This window comes from Nerophis lumbriciformis, linkage group LG27 (assembly GCF_033978685.3).
Source record: "Nerophis lumbriciformis linkage group LG27, RoL_Nlum_v2.1, whole genome shotgun sequence".
NCBI lineage: Eukaryota > Metazoa > Chordata > Actinopteri > Syngnathiformes > Syngnathidae > Nerophis > Nerophis lumbriciformis.
Window position 1 is genome coordinate 2,567,501 of NC_084574.2, and position 14,900 is coordinate 2,582,400.

The following is a 14,900-nucleotide window of genomic DNA, read 5'->3' on the forward strand; positions in this document are numbered from 1 at the left end:
GTTATTCTTTAGTTTAGTTTATTATTATTTTTTCGGTTAGTGGTCAACAAAATAGACAAACAGTTTGACATAAACAAACAGTTGTACAATCATAAATTGAAAATGTTGCAGAGCGAAAGGGTTTAGGCTGAAGTCGAACATTTATTGCGCCTAACCCTATAAACAATGTCAAATACAAGATGAGCTTCCAAAAAATATAAAAATGTCCTTTGCACAATATATTATAAATACACCTTGTACACAACATAAACACTGTTCAATTATATACACATATTCTCCGGACAGTGTGCTATTTTTCAAAGGAAAAAGAAAAAACTACCGTATTTTTCGCAGTATAAGTCGCTCCGGAGTATAAGTCGCACCGGCCGAAAATGCATAATAAAGAAGGAAAAAACATATATAAGTCGCACTGGAGTATAAGTGGCATTTTTTGGGGGAAATGTATTTGATAAAAGTCAACAGCAAGAATAGACATTTGAAAGGCAATTTAAAATAAATAAAGAATAGTGAACAACAGGCTGAATAAGTGTACGTTATATGAGGCATAAATAAGCAACTGGTATGTTAATGTAACATATTATGGTAAGAGTCATTCAAATAACTATAACATATAGAACATGCTATACGTTTACCAAACAATCTGTCACTCCTAATCGCTAAATCCCATGAAATCTTATACGTCTAGTCTCTTACGTCAATGAGATCAATAATATTATAATGTGTTCATCATTTCACACATAAGTCGCTCCTGAGTATACCGTATTTTCCGCACCATAAGGCGCCCTGGGTTATAAGCCGCGCCTTCAATGAACGGCATATTTCAAAACTTTGTCCACCTATAAGCCGCCCCGTGTTATAAGCCGCATCTAACTGCGCTAAAGGAATGTCAAAAAAACAGTCAGATAGGTCAGTCAAACTTTAATAATATATTAAAAACCAGCGTGATGTGGGCGCGCATGGAGTCGTATATCAACATGGACGGAGCTGCGTGAAAAAAGCCACCCGGCCTCTTCGCGTAAACTTACCTTAACCACTCGCTCATCTTTTCTTCATCCATCCATCCCTTCGAGTTAGCTTTTATGATGACGCCGGCTGGAAAGGTCTCTTTTGGCAAGGTCTTCCTTTTGAATATCACCATGGGTGGAAGTTTCTGGCCATTAGCATGGCAAGCTAGAACCACAGTGAAGGATGACTTCTCATTCCCTGTGGTGCGAATATTCACCGTACGTGCTCCCGTTGTATCCACAGTGCGGTTCACAGGAATATCAAAAGTCAGTGGAACCTCGTCCATGTTGATAATGTTCTCTGGCCGGATCTTTTTTTCAGCTATCTTGTTTTTACAATATGCACGGAAAGTAGCCAGCTTTTCTTGAAAGTCTTTAGGCAGTTGCTGTGAAATAGTAGTCCGTGTGCGGATGGAGAGATTGCGTCTTTTCATGAACCGGAAACCTGTCGCTTAGTAGGAGCCATTTTGTGGTCTTTACAGATGTAAACACACAAAGGAAATGAAACGTAATATCCGCGCGCTTCTTCTTCTTCTATGGGGGCGGGTGGTTGCTTACAGTAGAAGAAGAAGCGCTTCCTGTTCTATGGGGGCGGGTGCTTACCTTGGCGGTTGCTTGCGTAGAAGAAGAAGCACTTCCTCTTCTACGGGGAAAAAAGATGGCGGCTGTTTACCGTAGTTGCGAGACCGAAACTTTATGAAAATGAATCTTAATATTAATCCATATATAAAGCGCACCGGGTTATAAGCCGCACTGTCAGCTTTTGAGTAAATTTGTGGTTTTTAGGTGCGGCTAATAGTGCGGAAAATACGGTAAGTCGCACCCCCGGCCAAACTATGAAAAAAACTGCCACTTATAGTCCGAAAAATACGGCACTACTAAGTAGTATTTTGCAAATGCTTCTGATTGGCTGACATTAGAGCGCCATGTATTGTTTTGGCATGCTGTGTGCCATGCATTAAGGTGTCCATGTTCCCAGGGTGGTCACATGACATGCATTAAGGTGTCCATGTTCCCAGGGTGGTCACATGACATGCATTAAGGTGTCCATGTTCCCAGGGTGGTCACATGACATGCATTAAGGTGTCCATGTTCCCAGGGTGGTCAGTGGCTCCCGGGACGCCACCCTTCGCGTGTGGGACATCGAGACAGGCCAGTGTTTACACGTCCTCATGGGCCACGTGGCAGCCGTGCGCTGCGTCCAGTATGACGGCCGGCGCGTGGTCAGCGGTGCCTACGACTTCATGGTCAAAGTCTGGGACCCCGAGACGGAGACCTGCCTCCACACGCTGCAGGGCCACACCAACAGAGTGTACTCGCTACAGGTGGGCCCGCCTCCATGGCAAACACCATGACAAACAACATCATGACAATAAGCAGCATGACAATAAGCAGCATGACCACAACATGGTGATTAACAGCATGGCAAACAACAGCATAACAACATAGCAAATAACAGCATGACAATCAGCAGCATGACAACAACATGGTAAACAACAGCATGGTAAACAAGAGCATGACAATCATGACACACAGCATGACAAACAGCACAACAAACAACATGACGCACAGCATGACAATCATGACACACAACATGACGCACAGCATGACAATCATGACACACAGCATGACAAACAGCACAACAAACAACATGACGCACAGCATGACAATCATGACACACAACATGACGCACAGCATGACAATCATGACACACAGCATGACAAACAGCACAACAAACAACATGACGCACAGCATGACGAACAACATGACACACAGCATGACAAACAGCACAACAAACATGACACAGCATGACAAACAGCACAACAAACAACATGACAAACAGCACGACAAACATGACACACAGCATGACACACAGCATGACAAACAGCACAACAAACAACATGACACACAGCATGACAAACAGCACAACAAACAACATGACACACAGCATAACAAACAGCACAACAAACAACATGACACACAGCATGACAAACAGCACAACAAACAACATGACGCACAGCATGACAATCATGACACACAACATGACAAACAGCACAACAAACAACATGACGCACAGCATGATGAACAACATGACACACAGCATGACAAACAGCACAACAAACATGACACAGCATGACAAACAGCACAACAAACAACATGACAAACAGCACGACAAACATGACACACAGCATGACAAACAGCACAACAAACAACATGACACACAGCATGACGCACAGCATGACAAACAACATGACACACAGCATGACAAACAGCACAACAAACATGACACACAGCATGACAAACAGCACAACAAACAACATGACACACAGCATAACAAACAGCACAACAAACAACACAACAAACAGCATGACAAACAGCACAACAAACAACATGACACAAAGCATTACAAACAGCATGACAAACAGCACAACAAACAACATGACGCACAGCATGACAAACAGCAAGAAAAACATGACAAACAGCATGAAAAACATGACATACAACAACATGACAAACAACAGCAAGACAAACAACAGCAAGACAAACAACAGCAAGACAAACAACAGCATGACAAACAACAGCATGACAAACAACAGCATGACAAACAACAGCAAGACAAACAACAGCAAGACAAACAACAGCATGACAAACAACAGCATGACAAACAACAGCATGACAAACAACATGACAAACAACAGCACGACAAACAACATGACACACAGCATGACAAACAGCACAACAAACATGACACACAGCATGACAAACAGCACAACAAACAACATGACATACAGCATGACAAACAGCACAACAAACATGACACACAGCATGACAAACAGCACAACAAACAACATGACACACAGCATAACAAACAGCACAACAAACAACACGACAAACAGCATGACAAACAGCACAACAAACAACATGACACAAAGCATTACAAACAGCATGACAAACAGCACAACAAACAACATGACGCACAGCATGACAAACAGCAAGAAAAACATAACATACAACAACATGACTAACAGCATGAAAAACATGACATACAACAACATGACAAACAACAGCAAGACAAACAACAGCATGACAAACAACAGCAAGACAAACAACAGCATGACAAACAACAGCATGACAAACAACATGACAAACAACAGCACGACAAACAGCATGACAAACAGCACAACAAACATGACACACAGCATGACAAACAGCACAACAAACAACATGACATACAGCATGACAAACAGCACAACAAACATGACACACAGCATGACAAACAGCACAACAAACAACATGACACACAGCATAACAAACAGCACAACAAACAACACGACAAACAGCATGACAAACAGCACAACAAACAACATGACACACAGCATGACAAACAGCACAACAAACAACATGACACACAGCATAACAAACAGCACAACAAACAACACGACAAACAGCATGACAAACAGCACAACAAACAACATGACACAAAGCATTACAAACAGCACAACAAACAGCATGACAAACAGCACAACAAACAACATGACGCACAGCATGACAAACAGCAAGAAAAACATGACTGACAAACAGCATGAAAAACATGACATACAACAACATGACAAACAACAGCAAGACAAACAACAGCAAGACAAACAACAGCAAGACAAACAACAGCATGACAAACAACAGCATGACAAACAACATGACAAACAAAAGCATGACAAACAGCAGCATGACAAACAGCATGACAAACAACAGCATGACAAACATGCACAGGGGCTGACGTGGTCTTTGTTTTGCAGTTTGATGGGATCCACGTGGTGAGCGGCTCCCTGGACACGTCCATCAGGGTGTGGGACGTGGAGACGGGCAACTGCATCCACACGCTGACAGGACACCAGTCTCTCACCAGCGGCATGGAGCTGAAAGACAACATCCTGGTCTCGGGCAACGCCGACTCCACCGTCAAGATCTGGGACATCAAGACCGGACAGTGTCTGCAGACGCTGCAAGGTCAGTAGTGTCACGTGATGTCTGGAGGTCAACACTACAACTAGGGACAAGGTCAGTAGTGTCACGTGATGTCTGGAGGTCAACACTACAACTAGGGACGTGACACTCTTCAGTATCGGCCCGCTTTCCTCAAAAAGTACTCTGGGTACATGCCCACACTATTTACTTTTAGTAGCTAGCAGATACTTATGTGTCTCCATACACAGTGTGGAGCCGCTCCTCTAAGTGAACAATAATCACCCCCATGTGTATATATATATATATATATGTACGGCGTGGCGAAGTTGGGAGAGTGGGCGTGCCAGCAATCTGAGGGTTACTGGTTCAATCCCCACCTTCTACCATCCTAGTCACGTCCGTTGTGTCCTTGAGCAAGACACTTCACCCTTGCTCCTGATGGGTCCTGGTTAGCGCCTTTCTTGGCAGCTCCCGCCATCAGTGTGTGAATGTGTGAATGTGTATGGGTGAATGTGGAAAATAGTGTCAAAGTGCTTTGAGTTCCAAGGTAGAAAAGCGCTATACAAGTATAATCCATTTACCATATATATATGTATGTATGTACATATATATATATATATATATATATATATATATATATATATATGTCTTAATAAGGTTATCCAAAAAATAGTGCTCGATACCGTAGTAGAGCGCAATATATGTATGTGTGGGAAAAAAACCACAAGACTATTTCATCTCTACAGGCCTGTTTCATGAGGGGGGGTACCCTCAATCATCAGGAGATTATTTTTATTTATTTTTTTTTTTTTTTCTTTTTCTTTTTTTTTTTTTTCCAAAAAAAAATCTCCTGATGATTGAGGGTACCCCCCCTCATGAAACAGGCCTGTAGAGATGAAATGGTCTTGTGATTTTTTTCCCACACATACATATATATATATATATATATATATATATATATATATATATATATATATATATATATATATATATGTATGTATGTATGTAAAAATAAGTGTGTATGTGTGTATGTGTATATATATATATATATATATATGTATATGTAAAAATATGTATGTGTGTATATATATATATATATATATATATATATATATATGTAAAAATGAGTATGTATGTGTGTATGTGTATATATATATATATATATATATATGTATATATGTGTGTGTATATACACATATATGTACTGTGTGTATATACTGTGTATATATATATATGTATATATGTATATATTCATGTGTGTGTATATATATATATATATGTATATATTCATGTGTGTGTATGTATACGTATATATGTATGTGTGTGTATATGTATATGTGGATATATATATATGTGTGTGTGTGTGTGTGTATATGTATATATATATATATATACATGTGTGTGTGTGTGTGTGTGTATGTATGTGTATATATATATGTGTGTGAGTGTGTGTGTATGTATGTATATATATGTGTGTGTATATATACGTATATATGTATGTGTGTGTATATATATATATATATATATGTGGATATGTATATATATATATATGTGTATATGTATATATATATATATATATACACGTGTGTGTGTATGTATGTATATATGTATATATATATATATATGTGTGTGTGTGTGTGTGTGTGTGTATATATGTGTGTGTGTGTATGTATGTATATATATATATATGTGTGTGTGTGTGTGTGTGTATGTATGTATGTATATATATATATGTGTGTGTGTATGTGTATATATATATATTTATATATATATATATATATAATTATAATAATAATAAATTTTTGGTTAAAAACATAACTATTATTGACAATATTATGACAGATACGGTTTTTAGTTTCCCTTTTTTTAGTATTGTATTGAAATTAATGTTGAGGTTGCATCATTTTATTTTATGAAATTTAATAACATTCTGAGATTGTTGTCAATACGATTTTAAAAATAAATGTTAAGAAATATGTTTTTATGGCCAACACTGTGCGTATAAGTCAGGAGTCGGGAACCTTTTTGGCTGAGAGAGCCATGAAAGCCAAACAATTTAAAATGTATCTCTGTGAGAGCCATATAATGTTTTTTTAACACTGAATACAATTAAACATTTTTAAGTAAGACCAACATTTTCAGAGTATAATAAGTCTCTTGTTCTTTTTAATAACATTGTTATTCTGAAGCTAACCAATAATAAATAAAATACTTGTTACCATTAATGCGACTTCTTGAACAGGTGCGGTAGAAAAACGGATAGATGGATTAAAGTGCATGAGATTGTTTTATAATTTGAACGTTATTTTTAATATGATTCATTACTTATCGTGTTAAGCAATGTCAGCTAAGATGTATCTGAGAGCCAGATGCAGTCATCAAAAGAGCCACATCTGGCTCTTGAGCCATAGGTTCCCTACCCCTGCTATAAGTCCTACTTCACCAGCAAAGAGGAGTTTGTGTCACCTTTATGTACCAAATGATATATTAGGAGAGTCCTCTTGAATGTGGAGTCCATCCTGAATGGAATCATCATCCAACCATCAGGTTAGATTGGTGAGCTGCCCAAATATTCCCACCTCTGTTCCACACCCAGAAAGAGAATACAGAAGTCGTTAAAATGTATATTGTATTGTTCATAAACATTTACAGTTAATACATGTGATTGGTATCACTCCATCGCACTCATTAATGATGGTATCGGCATCAATAAATCTGTTAGGAACATCCCTCCTTAAGACTTCCAGAGCACTGCTACAATTTGTGTTGTGTTGTGCACAGATCTTCTCTATCTCACAGGAAGTTGCCTAAAAAGGCCAAAGTGCCCCTCCCCCCACCCCCTAAACGCCCTCATTAGCAAACAGCGTCCGTGTTTACGAGGGCTCCCTAAACGCCACACAAAAGGGGGTCCTGGTGGGTGACGTGAATGTCCGAGGGGGAGGGGCTTTGTCGGCGCTATAATGAGGTCAGTGGACAATATCACTGTCTTTTATTGGGACACGATAGAAGACTGAACACCGTAGTTTACGCTGATAAACATGTCTTTGAACTCACCATACACACAATATTCTTATGCTTTTATTTATATTTTCTTTTGTGGGTTTCATGTTCATCTTTTCAAGTCACCATCTTGACATGAAGGGTTAAAAAAAAAAAAAAGCCCATAGACAACAGTTGCTGCAACAGGCGTAACCTAGACAACAACAACAACAACACCAACGCAGGACTCGTCTTATTATTGTGACAAGCGCCTAGCAGCTAATTATGTGTCTCCATACACAGTGTGGAGCCTCCCCTAAGTTAATAATAATCACTTATATTACAACAAATAAATCATTTATTTGTATCTTAAGTACCGTTATCACTGGAGGACAAGGCTGAACATGTTCCCTAATGAGAAAGAGAATAAGGAAGTATTGCATGTCTTTGTCTTCATAGAGTATTTGATGTGATACAAAGTGCAGTAATACTATTAATTAGGGGTGTAACGGTACGTGTATTTGTATTGAACCGTTTCGGTACGGGGTTCCGGTTCGGTTCGAAAGGTGTTTCCACACGGACATATTAAGTAGCTTCCTTCTGCCTCTGTCTCTGTCAGTCCTCTACACAGCACCCAGCATTGTCCCGCCCACACAACCATCTGATTGGTTACACACAGAGCGGTAACAGCCAATCAGCAGTGCGTATTCAGAGCGCATGTCGTCAGTGCTTAGCGTTTAGCAGGTAATCATCAGGCAGCGGACTCTCCCCAAATGATAATAAACACCTCCCAGTCAACTACTAGTAACATCACTATGAGCCCGTTGACCTTCTAGAAATATAAAAAGGCAGCTCAGCTCGCTCGCAGTCCTGGCTTGAGGTGAAGGCTAATTCGCTTTTAGCGTAACGTTAGCTCATTTTGCGGTGTGTGTGTGTTACGGACAGCAAAGCCCTGTCTGTCTGTCTGTTATTTCACTTTACCTTTTTCTGTGTTGATTGAACTGTGTTGAAGCAGCAAAAAAGGACATTATGTTAAATGAAGAGTTTCTGTCTCTGATAGTTGATATAATAATGTAAGTGCATCATTAAGCCGACATGAACTCCATGGTGTTCAGGGATGAATAGTCTCTCCTATTGCTATTGTACTATTTTTTCAGCTATAGTTACATTAATCATTAGTAATGGAGCAGCCTAGTTTTGAATGGCAGGGTCCCTGCTATCACATGTTGATAACAATATAACACTTACATAATAAAAATCAACTACAGGCTTTTCCAAATGCTGTAATAAATTAAGCATGATGAGTTGACTTGAAACTGTTCAATGTTGCACTTTTTATATGTAGAAGAAAAGTTTTGTCATTGAATTTAATCTGAGCAACAACTTGAGGCATTTTAAAGGGGAACATTATCACAATTTCAGAAGGGTTAAAACCATTAAAAATCAGTTCCCAGTGGCTTATTATATTTTTCGAAGTTTTTTTCAAAATTTTACCCATCACGCAATATCCCTAAAAAAAAAAAAGCTTCAAAGTGCCTGATTTTAACCATCGTTATATACACCCGTCCATTTTCCTGTGACGTCACATAGTGATGCCAACACAAACAAACATGGCGCATAGAACAGCAAGCTATAGCGACATTAGCTCGGATTTCAGCGGCTTAAGCGATTCAACAGATTACGCATGTCTTGAAACGGATGGTTGTAGTGTGGAGGCAGGTAGCGAAAACGAAATTGAAGAAGAAACTGAAGCTATTGAGTCATATCGGTTTGAACCGTATGCAAGCGAAAACGACGCGACACGGGAGCTAGCGAGGCCGAATTCGGCGATCGCCTTCTAACCAACGATTGGTATGTGTTTGTTTGGCATTAAAGGAAACTAACAACTATGAACTAGGTTTACAGCATATGAAATACATTTGGCAACAACATGCACTTTGAGAGTGCAGACAGCCCAATTTTCATCAATTAATATATTCTGTAGACATACCCTCATCCGCTCTCTTTTCCTGAAAGCTGATCTGTCCAGTTTTGGAGTTGATGTCAGCAGGCCAGGGAAGCTAGGGTCGATAGCTCGCTCGTCTGCGGGAACAAACTGCCGCCATTGCTTGCCGTGCTAGCGAGGTCCTTTGTCCCTGAATTGCTCACACACTCCGGCAGATTCAATGGGGGTCTGGCGGCAGATTTCTTTGACTTTATGGTTGGAAATGCATCTGCTTTGAGTGTCGCAGGATATCCACACATTCTTGCCATCTCTGTCGTAGCATAGCTTTCGTGGGTAAAGTGTGCGGAACAAACGTCCAATTTCTTGCCACTTTGGCATCTTTGGGCCACTGGTGCAACTTGAATCCGTCCCTGTTGGTGTTGTTACACCCTCCGACAACACACCGACGAGGCATGATGTCTCCAAGGTACGGAAAACAGTCGAAAAAACGGAAAATAACAGAGCTGATTTGACTCGGTGTTTGAGAAAATGCGTGACGTCATCGCTTCGAGAGCGAATATTAGAAAGGCGTTTAATTCGCCAAAATTCACCCATTTAGAGTTCGGAAATCGGTTAAAAAAATATATGGTCTTTTTTCTGCAACATCAAGGTATATATTGACGCTTACATAGGTCTGGTGATAATGTTCCCCTTTAATGTTGTTTAACGTGGGCAGAATTATTATAGTGTTCCCAATGTTAAAAGGATGAAGCCATTGTTTACAAATTTGGTAAATACATAACCAAAACATGTATATTTTGTTGTTTTCTTACTGTACCGAAAATGAACCGAACTGCGACCGCTAAACCGAGGTACGTACCGAACTGAAATGTTTGCGTACCGTTCATACTTGCCAACCCTCCCGGATTTTCCGGGAGACTCCCGAAATTCAGCGCCTCTACTGAAAACCTCCCGGGACAAATTTTCTCCCGAAAATCTCCCGAAATTCAGGCGGAGCTGGAGGCCACGCCCCTTCCAGCTCCATGCGGACCTGAGTGACGTGTTGACAGCCTGTTCACACGTCCGCTTTCCCACAATATAAACAGCTAATGATCGAGGGCGAGTTCTTGGTTTCTTATGTGGGTTTATTGTTAGGCAGTTTCATTAACGTCCTCCCAGCGCGGTAACAACACACAACAACAGCAGTCAAGTATTCGTCTACCGTAAAGCAGTTGGTCTGCCGTAAACAGCGATGTTGTGACACTTTTAAACAGGACAATACTGCCATCCACTGTACATGCATATGTGACCCACCCATAATGTGTCACATTTTTGTGTTGATTTATTTATTTTATTTTGTGGTTTGAATTCGTTTTTGGAGCTGTCATTACACATTTATCAGTATTCGTAGGGGACAGTAGGGCGTTTCTTCCCAATTGAATGTTGATGAGCGCGACCAGTCTGTGAACAATTGAAACGTCCTGTGTGCTTTTTCCTCCTGTATAACAGGTTAGTTTTGGTGAATCAACTCACTGAATAATATCCATGTGATCTTTTATAAGTTTTAAGTACACATTCTGATGGTGGAGCATAACTCTAAAGTGTTTGTTAGTTGTAGTTTGTATTTGTGAATGAATCCAGTGCACAGCTGCAGTAATCAATACAAAAAGGCGACGTGAGTGCGTTATATAGGAACTTCTGATCCTAATTCAGACTCCCAAATTAGAGCTCCCGTTTTCTTATTGATTTTATAATGTATATTTGTATAATGTGTGTGTTTCTGAAATAGTGACAGAGAATAGAACAAGGATGGACAATTCAACCCTTAACTCAACAATGAGTAGATGAGTGTTATGTGTGTGTATATGTGTAATAGAGATGCGCGGTTTGCGGGCACAACCGCGGAGTCCGCGGATTATCCGCGGATCGGGCGGATGAAATTAAAAAAAATTAGATTTTATCCGCGGGTCGGGTCGGGTCGGGCGGTTGAAATAAAAAAAAATTAGATTTTAAATAGATTCAGGCAAGTGGCAGTTAAACCAATTGGTAAATATATATACATAGTTAAATGTTGTTACCCACATACGAAAAACGAGCAGGCACCTGCAGCATATGCCACAACAGAAGAAAAAAAAAAAAGAGATGGACACTTTTACGGAGCGGAGAAGGGACGCCTCGCCGGGGTCCGGGACCGAGGCCCCTTCCCCCGAGAGGGCCCCACCGGGAGCCGTAGCTGAGGCGATCCGCGAGAAGGGCCCGACGCACGTCCAGGGTCACCACCGCGCCCACCGCACCGACACCCCGCCTTGTCCGCCTTCGCCGCGGCCGGCGTCACGCGCAGCAGGTAAGCAGCTTACCTGCCCGCCACCCCCGTGGCCGGGGGCTCGTAACAGGGGTCACTCCGCGCGCTCCGCCCGCGCAGCTTACCTGCCCGCCACCCCTGTTGCCGGGGGCGCGTAACTGGGGTCACTCCGCGCGCAGTGCGCTCACGAAAGGGGTGGGGCTCACCCTGGTTGATATAGACAGCAGGACGGTGGCCATGGAAGTCGGAACCCGCTAAGGAGTGTGTAGCAACCCACCTGCCGAATCAACTAGCCCTGAAAATGGATGGCGCTGGAGCGTCGGGCCCATACCCGGCCGTCGCCGACAGCGAGACGCGCTTGGAGGTGCGCTCAGCGCGGCTCCCATATGATTGCGCACTGGTGTGCGTCTGGGTCGTGACAGCGTGGCACGCGAATGTATGTGCTGCATTGGATCAGTCTCCTTTCTTTAACAGGCAAAAGCTTTATAACCTCACTAATGCCTTGCATCGTCTATATTAGATATATAACAACGGGCGGGTGCGGTTCTGATCAAATGTTAGGTCGGGTGGATGGCGGATGGTTGACGACTTTCTGATGCGGTTGCGGATGAAATAATTGCCTATCCGCGCATCTCTAATGTGTAAATAAATGAACACTGAAATTCAAGTATTTATTTTATTTATATATATATATATATATATATATATATATATATATATATGTAATAAAATATATATATATATATATATATATATATATATATATAGCTAGAATTCATTGAAAGTCAAGTATTTCTTATATATATATCTTAACCACGCCCCCAACCACGCCCCATGCCGCTTCATTTAATGTCCTTCCAAAGTTGTGGTGGTGGCGAGCGCACTAACCGAGTCCTGTCCCCCGCCCAGGTCCGCACAAGCACCAGAGCGCCGTCACGTGCCTGCAGTTCAACAAGAACTTTGTGATCACGAGCTCGGACGACGGCACGGTCAAACTGTGGGACCTGAAGACGGGCGAGTTCATCCGCAACCTGGTGACGCTGGAGAGCGGCGGCAGCGGCGGCGTGGTGTGGCGCATCCGGGCCTCCAACACCAAGCTGGTGTGCGCCGTGGGCAGCCGCAACGGCACCGAGGAGACCAAGCTGCTGGTGCTGGACTTTGACGTGGACATGAAGTGAGGGCGCCGCACCCCGCTGGCGGAGGCGGGGCTGAGGTGAGGCCACACCCACACGGGCGGGGCGGGGCTTGGAGGAGCGCGGCAGGATTGATGTACAGAGAGATATTATTTTTGGAGGACACTTAAGGCCCGCCCACTCACGCCACGGGGGAGGAGTTTCAAGTTTGCTGTCGTTCCCTTCTTGACACCGCTGTGAATTGGCGTCCCCCCCCCCCCGCCCCCGGTTTGTTTCACGTCCCAGTATTAGAACCCTCGTCCAGTCTTCTCGAGACTCCGCCTCCACGAGCCGACTCGCCACTTCCAGCCCCTCCCCCTCCCCCGTGGCCAAACTGTATCAATGCTGCTAGACCAAGAGGCGTGGGGACGCAAAGAGTTGCCGTGACGTTTTAGTCCCGGGCCAAATTCCAAACAAACAAACAAAAAAAACAAAAAAAAAGATAACATCGTACAGTTTTGTTGTTTTTTTGCCACTGAAACTTGAGCCAAACGTGCCTCTAGGAGGCGGAGAGAGAGGTCAGAGGTCGGCAGGGGGCGGACACGGTGCATGAGTGTTAAAAGGAAGCGTGTCCCGTTCAAAGATGTCCCACCACACGGACTTCAAAGTGTTGCTGGACTAAAGGAAAAAGGGACACCTTTGTAGCCAAAACTGTGGGCCAGTCCCATGATGAAGTGTGAAAGTGGTTCAACACTGTATAGAAAACAACAATCTTTAATTTATCGTCTGGTTGGACCAATCAGATTTGGGTTTTTGTTCCTGTAAAAGAAAAGAAAAAAGAGGACTCGGCAGACAAGAAAAAAAACCTTAAAGGGATCGTGTATTTGTTTCATTCACTTAGAATTTTATTTTCTTATAACTTAAAGTGCAATAAAATGTGGGTTTTGTTTCTTCTTTTTTTTCATTTCAAGCAAATCCGTTGTCTGTTTTGTTACTCGTGTGAAGGAATCTTCTCTGTTGAATAAAGCAAATTATTTGGGTCGTTGTCTTCCACGCACTTCTTTCTCTCCCTGCCCTCAGTCTCCTCTGGGATAAACTTTGTCTACTGAATGATGTTGCTGCAGGATTATACTCCACTCCTCAGGTGACTCAGACTCCTCAAGCTCCTCAGACTTCTCAGGCTCTTCAGACTCCTCAGGTGACTCAGACTCCTCAAGCTCCTCAGACTTCTCAGGCTCTTCAGACTCCTCAGGTGACTCAGACTCCTCAGACTCCTCAGGCTCCTCAGGCGACTCAGACTCCTCAGGCTCCTCAGACTTCTCAGGCTCCTCAGACTCAGGCTCCTCAGGCTCCCCAGACTCCTCAGACTCCTCAGGTAACTCAGACTCCTCAGGTAACTCAGACTCCTCAGACTCAGGCTCCTCAGACTCAGGCTCCTCAGACTTCTCAGGCTCCTCAGACTCAGGCTCCTCAGGCTCCCCAGACTCCTCAGACTCCTCAGGTAACTCAGACTCCTCAGACTCAGGCTCCTCAGACTCAGGCTCCTCAGACTCCTCAGACTCCTCAGGCTCCTCAGACTCAGACTCCTCAGGCTCCTCAGACTCAGACTCCTCAGG

General features: G+C 42.5%; 1 protein-coding gene across 5 annotated transcripts in view; it reads left to right on the forward strand.

Moving 5' to 3' along the window:
* fbxw7 (F-box and WD repeat domain containing 7) overlaps window positions 1-14,325 on the forward strand; it is a 346,930-nt gene extending 332,605 nt beyond the window's left edge. For all 5 annotated transcript variants that reach the window (XM_061923037.2, XM_061923038.2, XM_061923040.2 and 2 more), the window contains 3 exons: window positions 2,104-2,329; window positions 4,799-5,009; window positions 13,082-14,325. In XM_061923037.2, the coding sequence (XP_061779021.2) occupies window positions 2,104-2,329; window positions 4,799-5,009; window positions 13,082-13,350 (706 nt within the window). In that variant the 3' untranslated portion in view covers window positions 13,351-14,325. The remainder of the gene's footprint in view (window positions 1-2,103; window positions 2,330-4,798; window positions 5,010-13,081) is intronic.
* The last annotated feature ends 575 nt before the right edge of the window (window positions 14,326-14,900 follow it).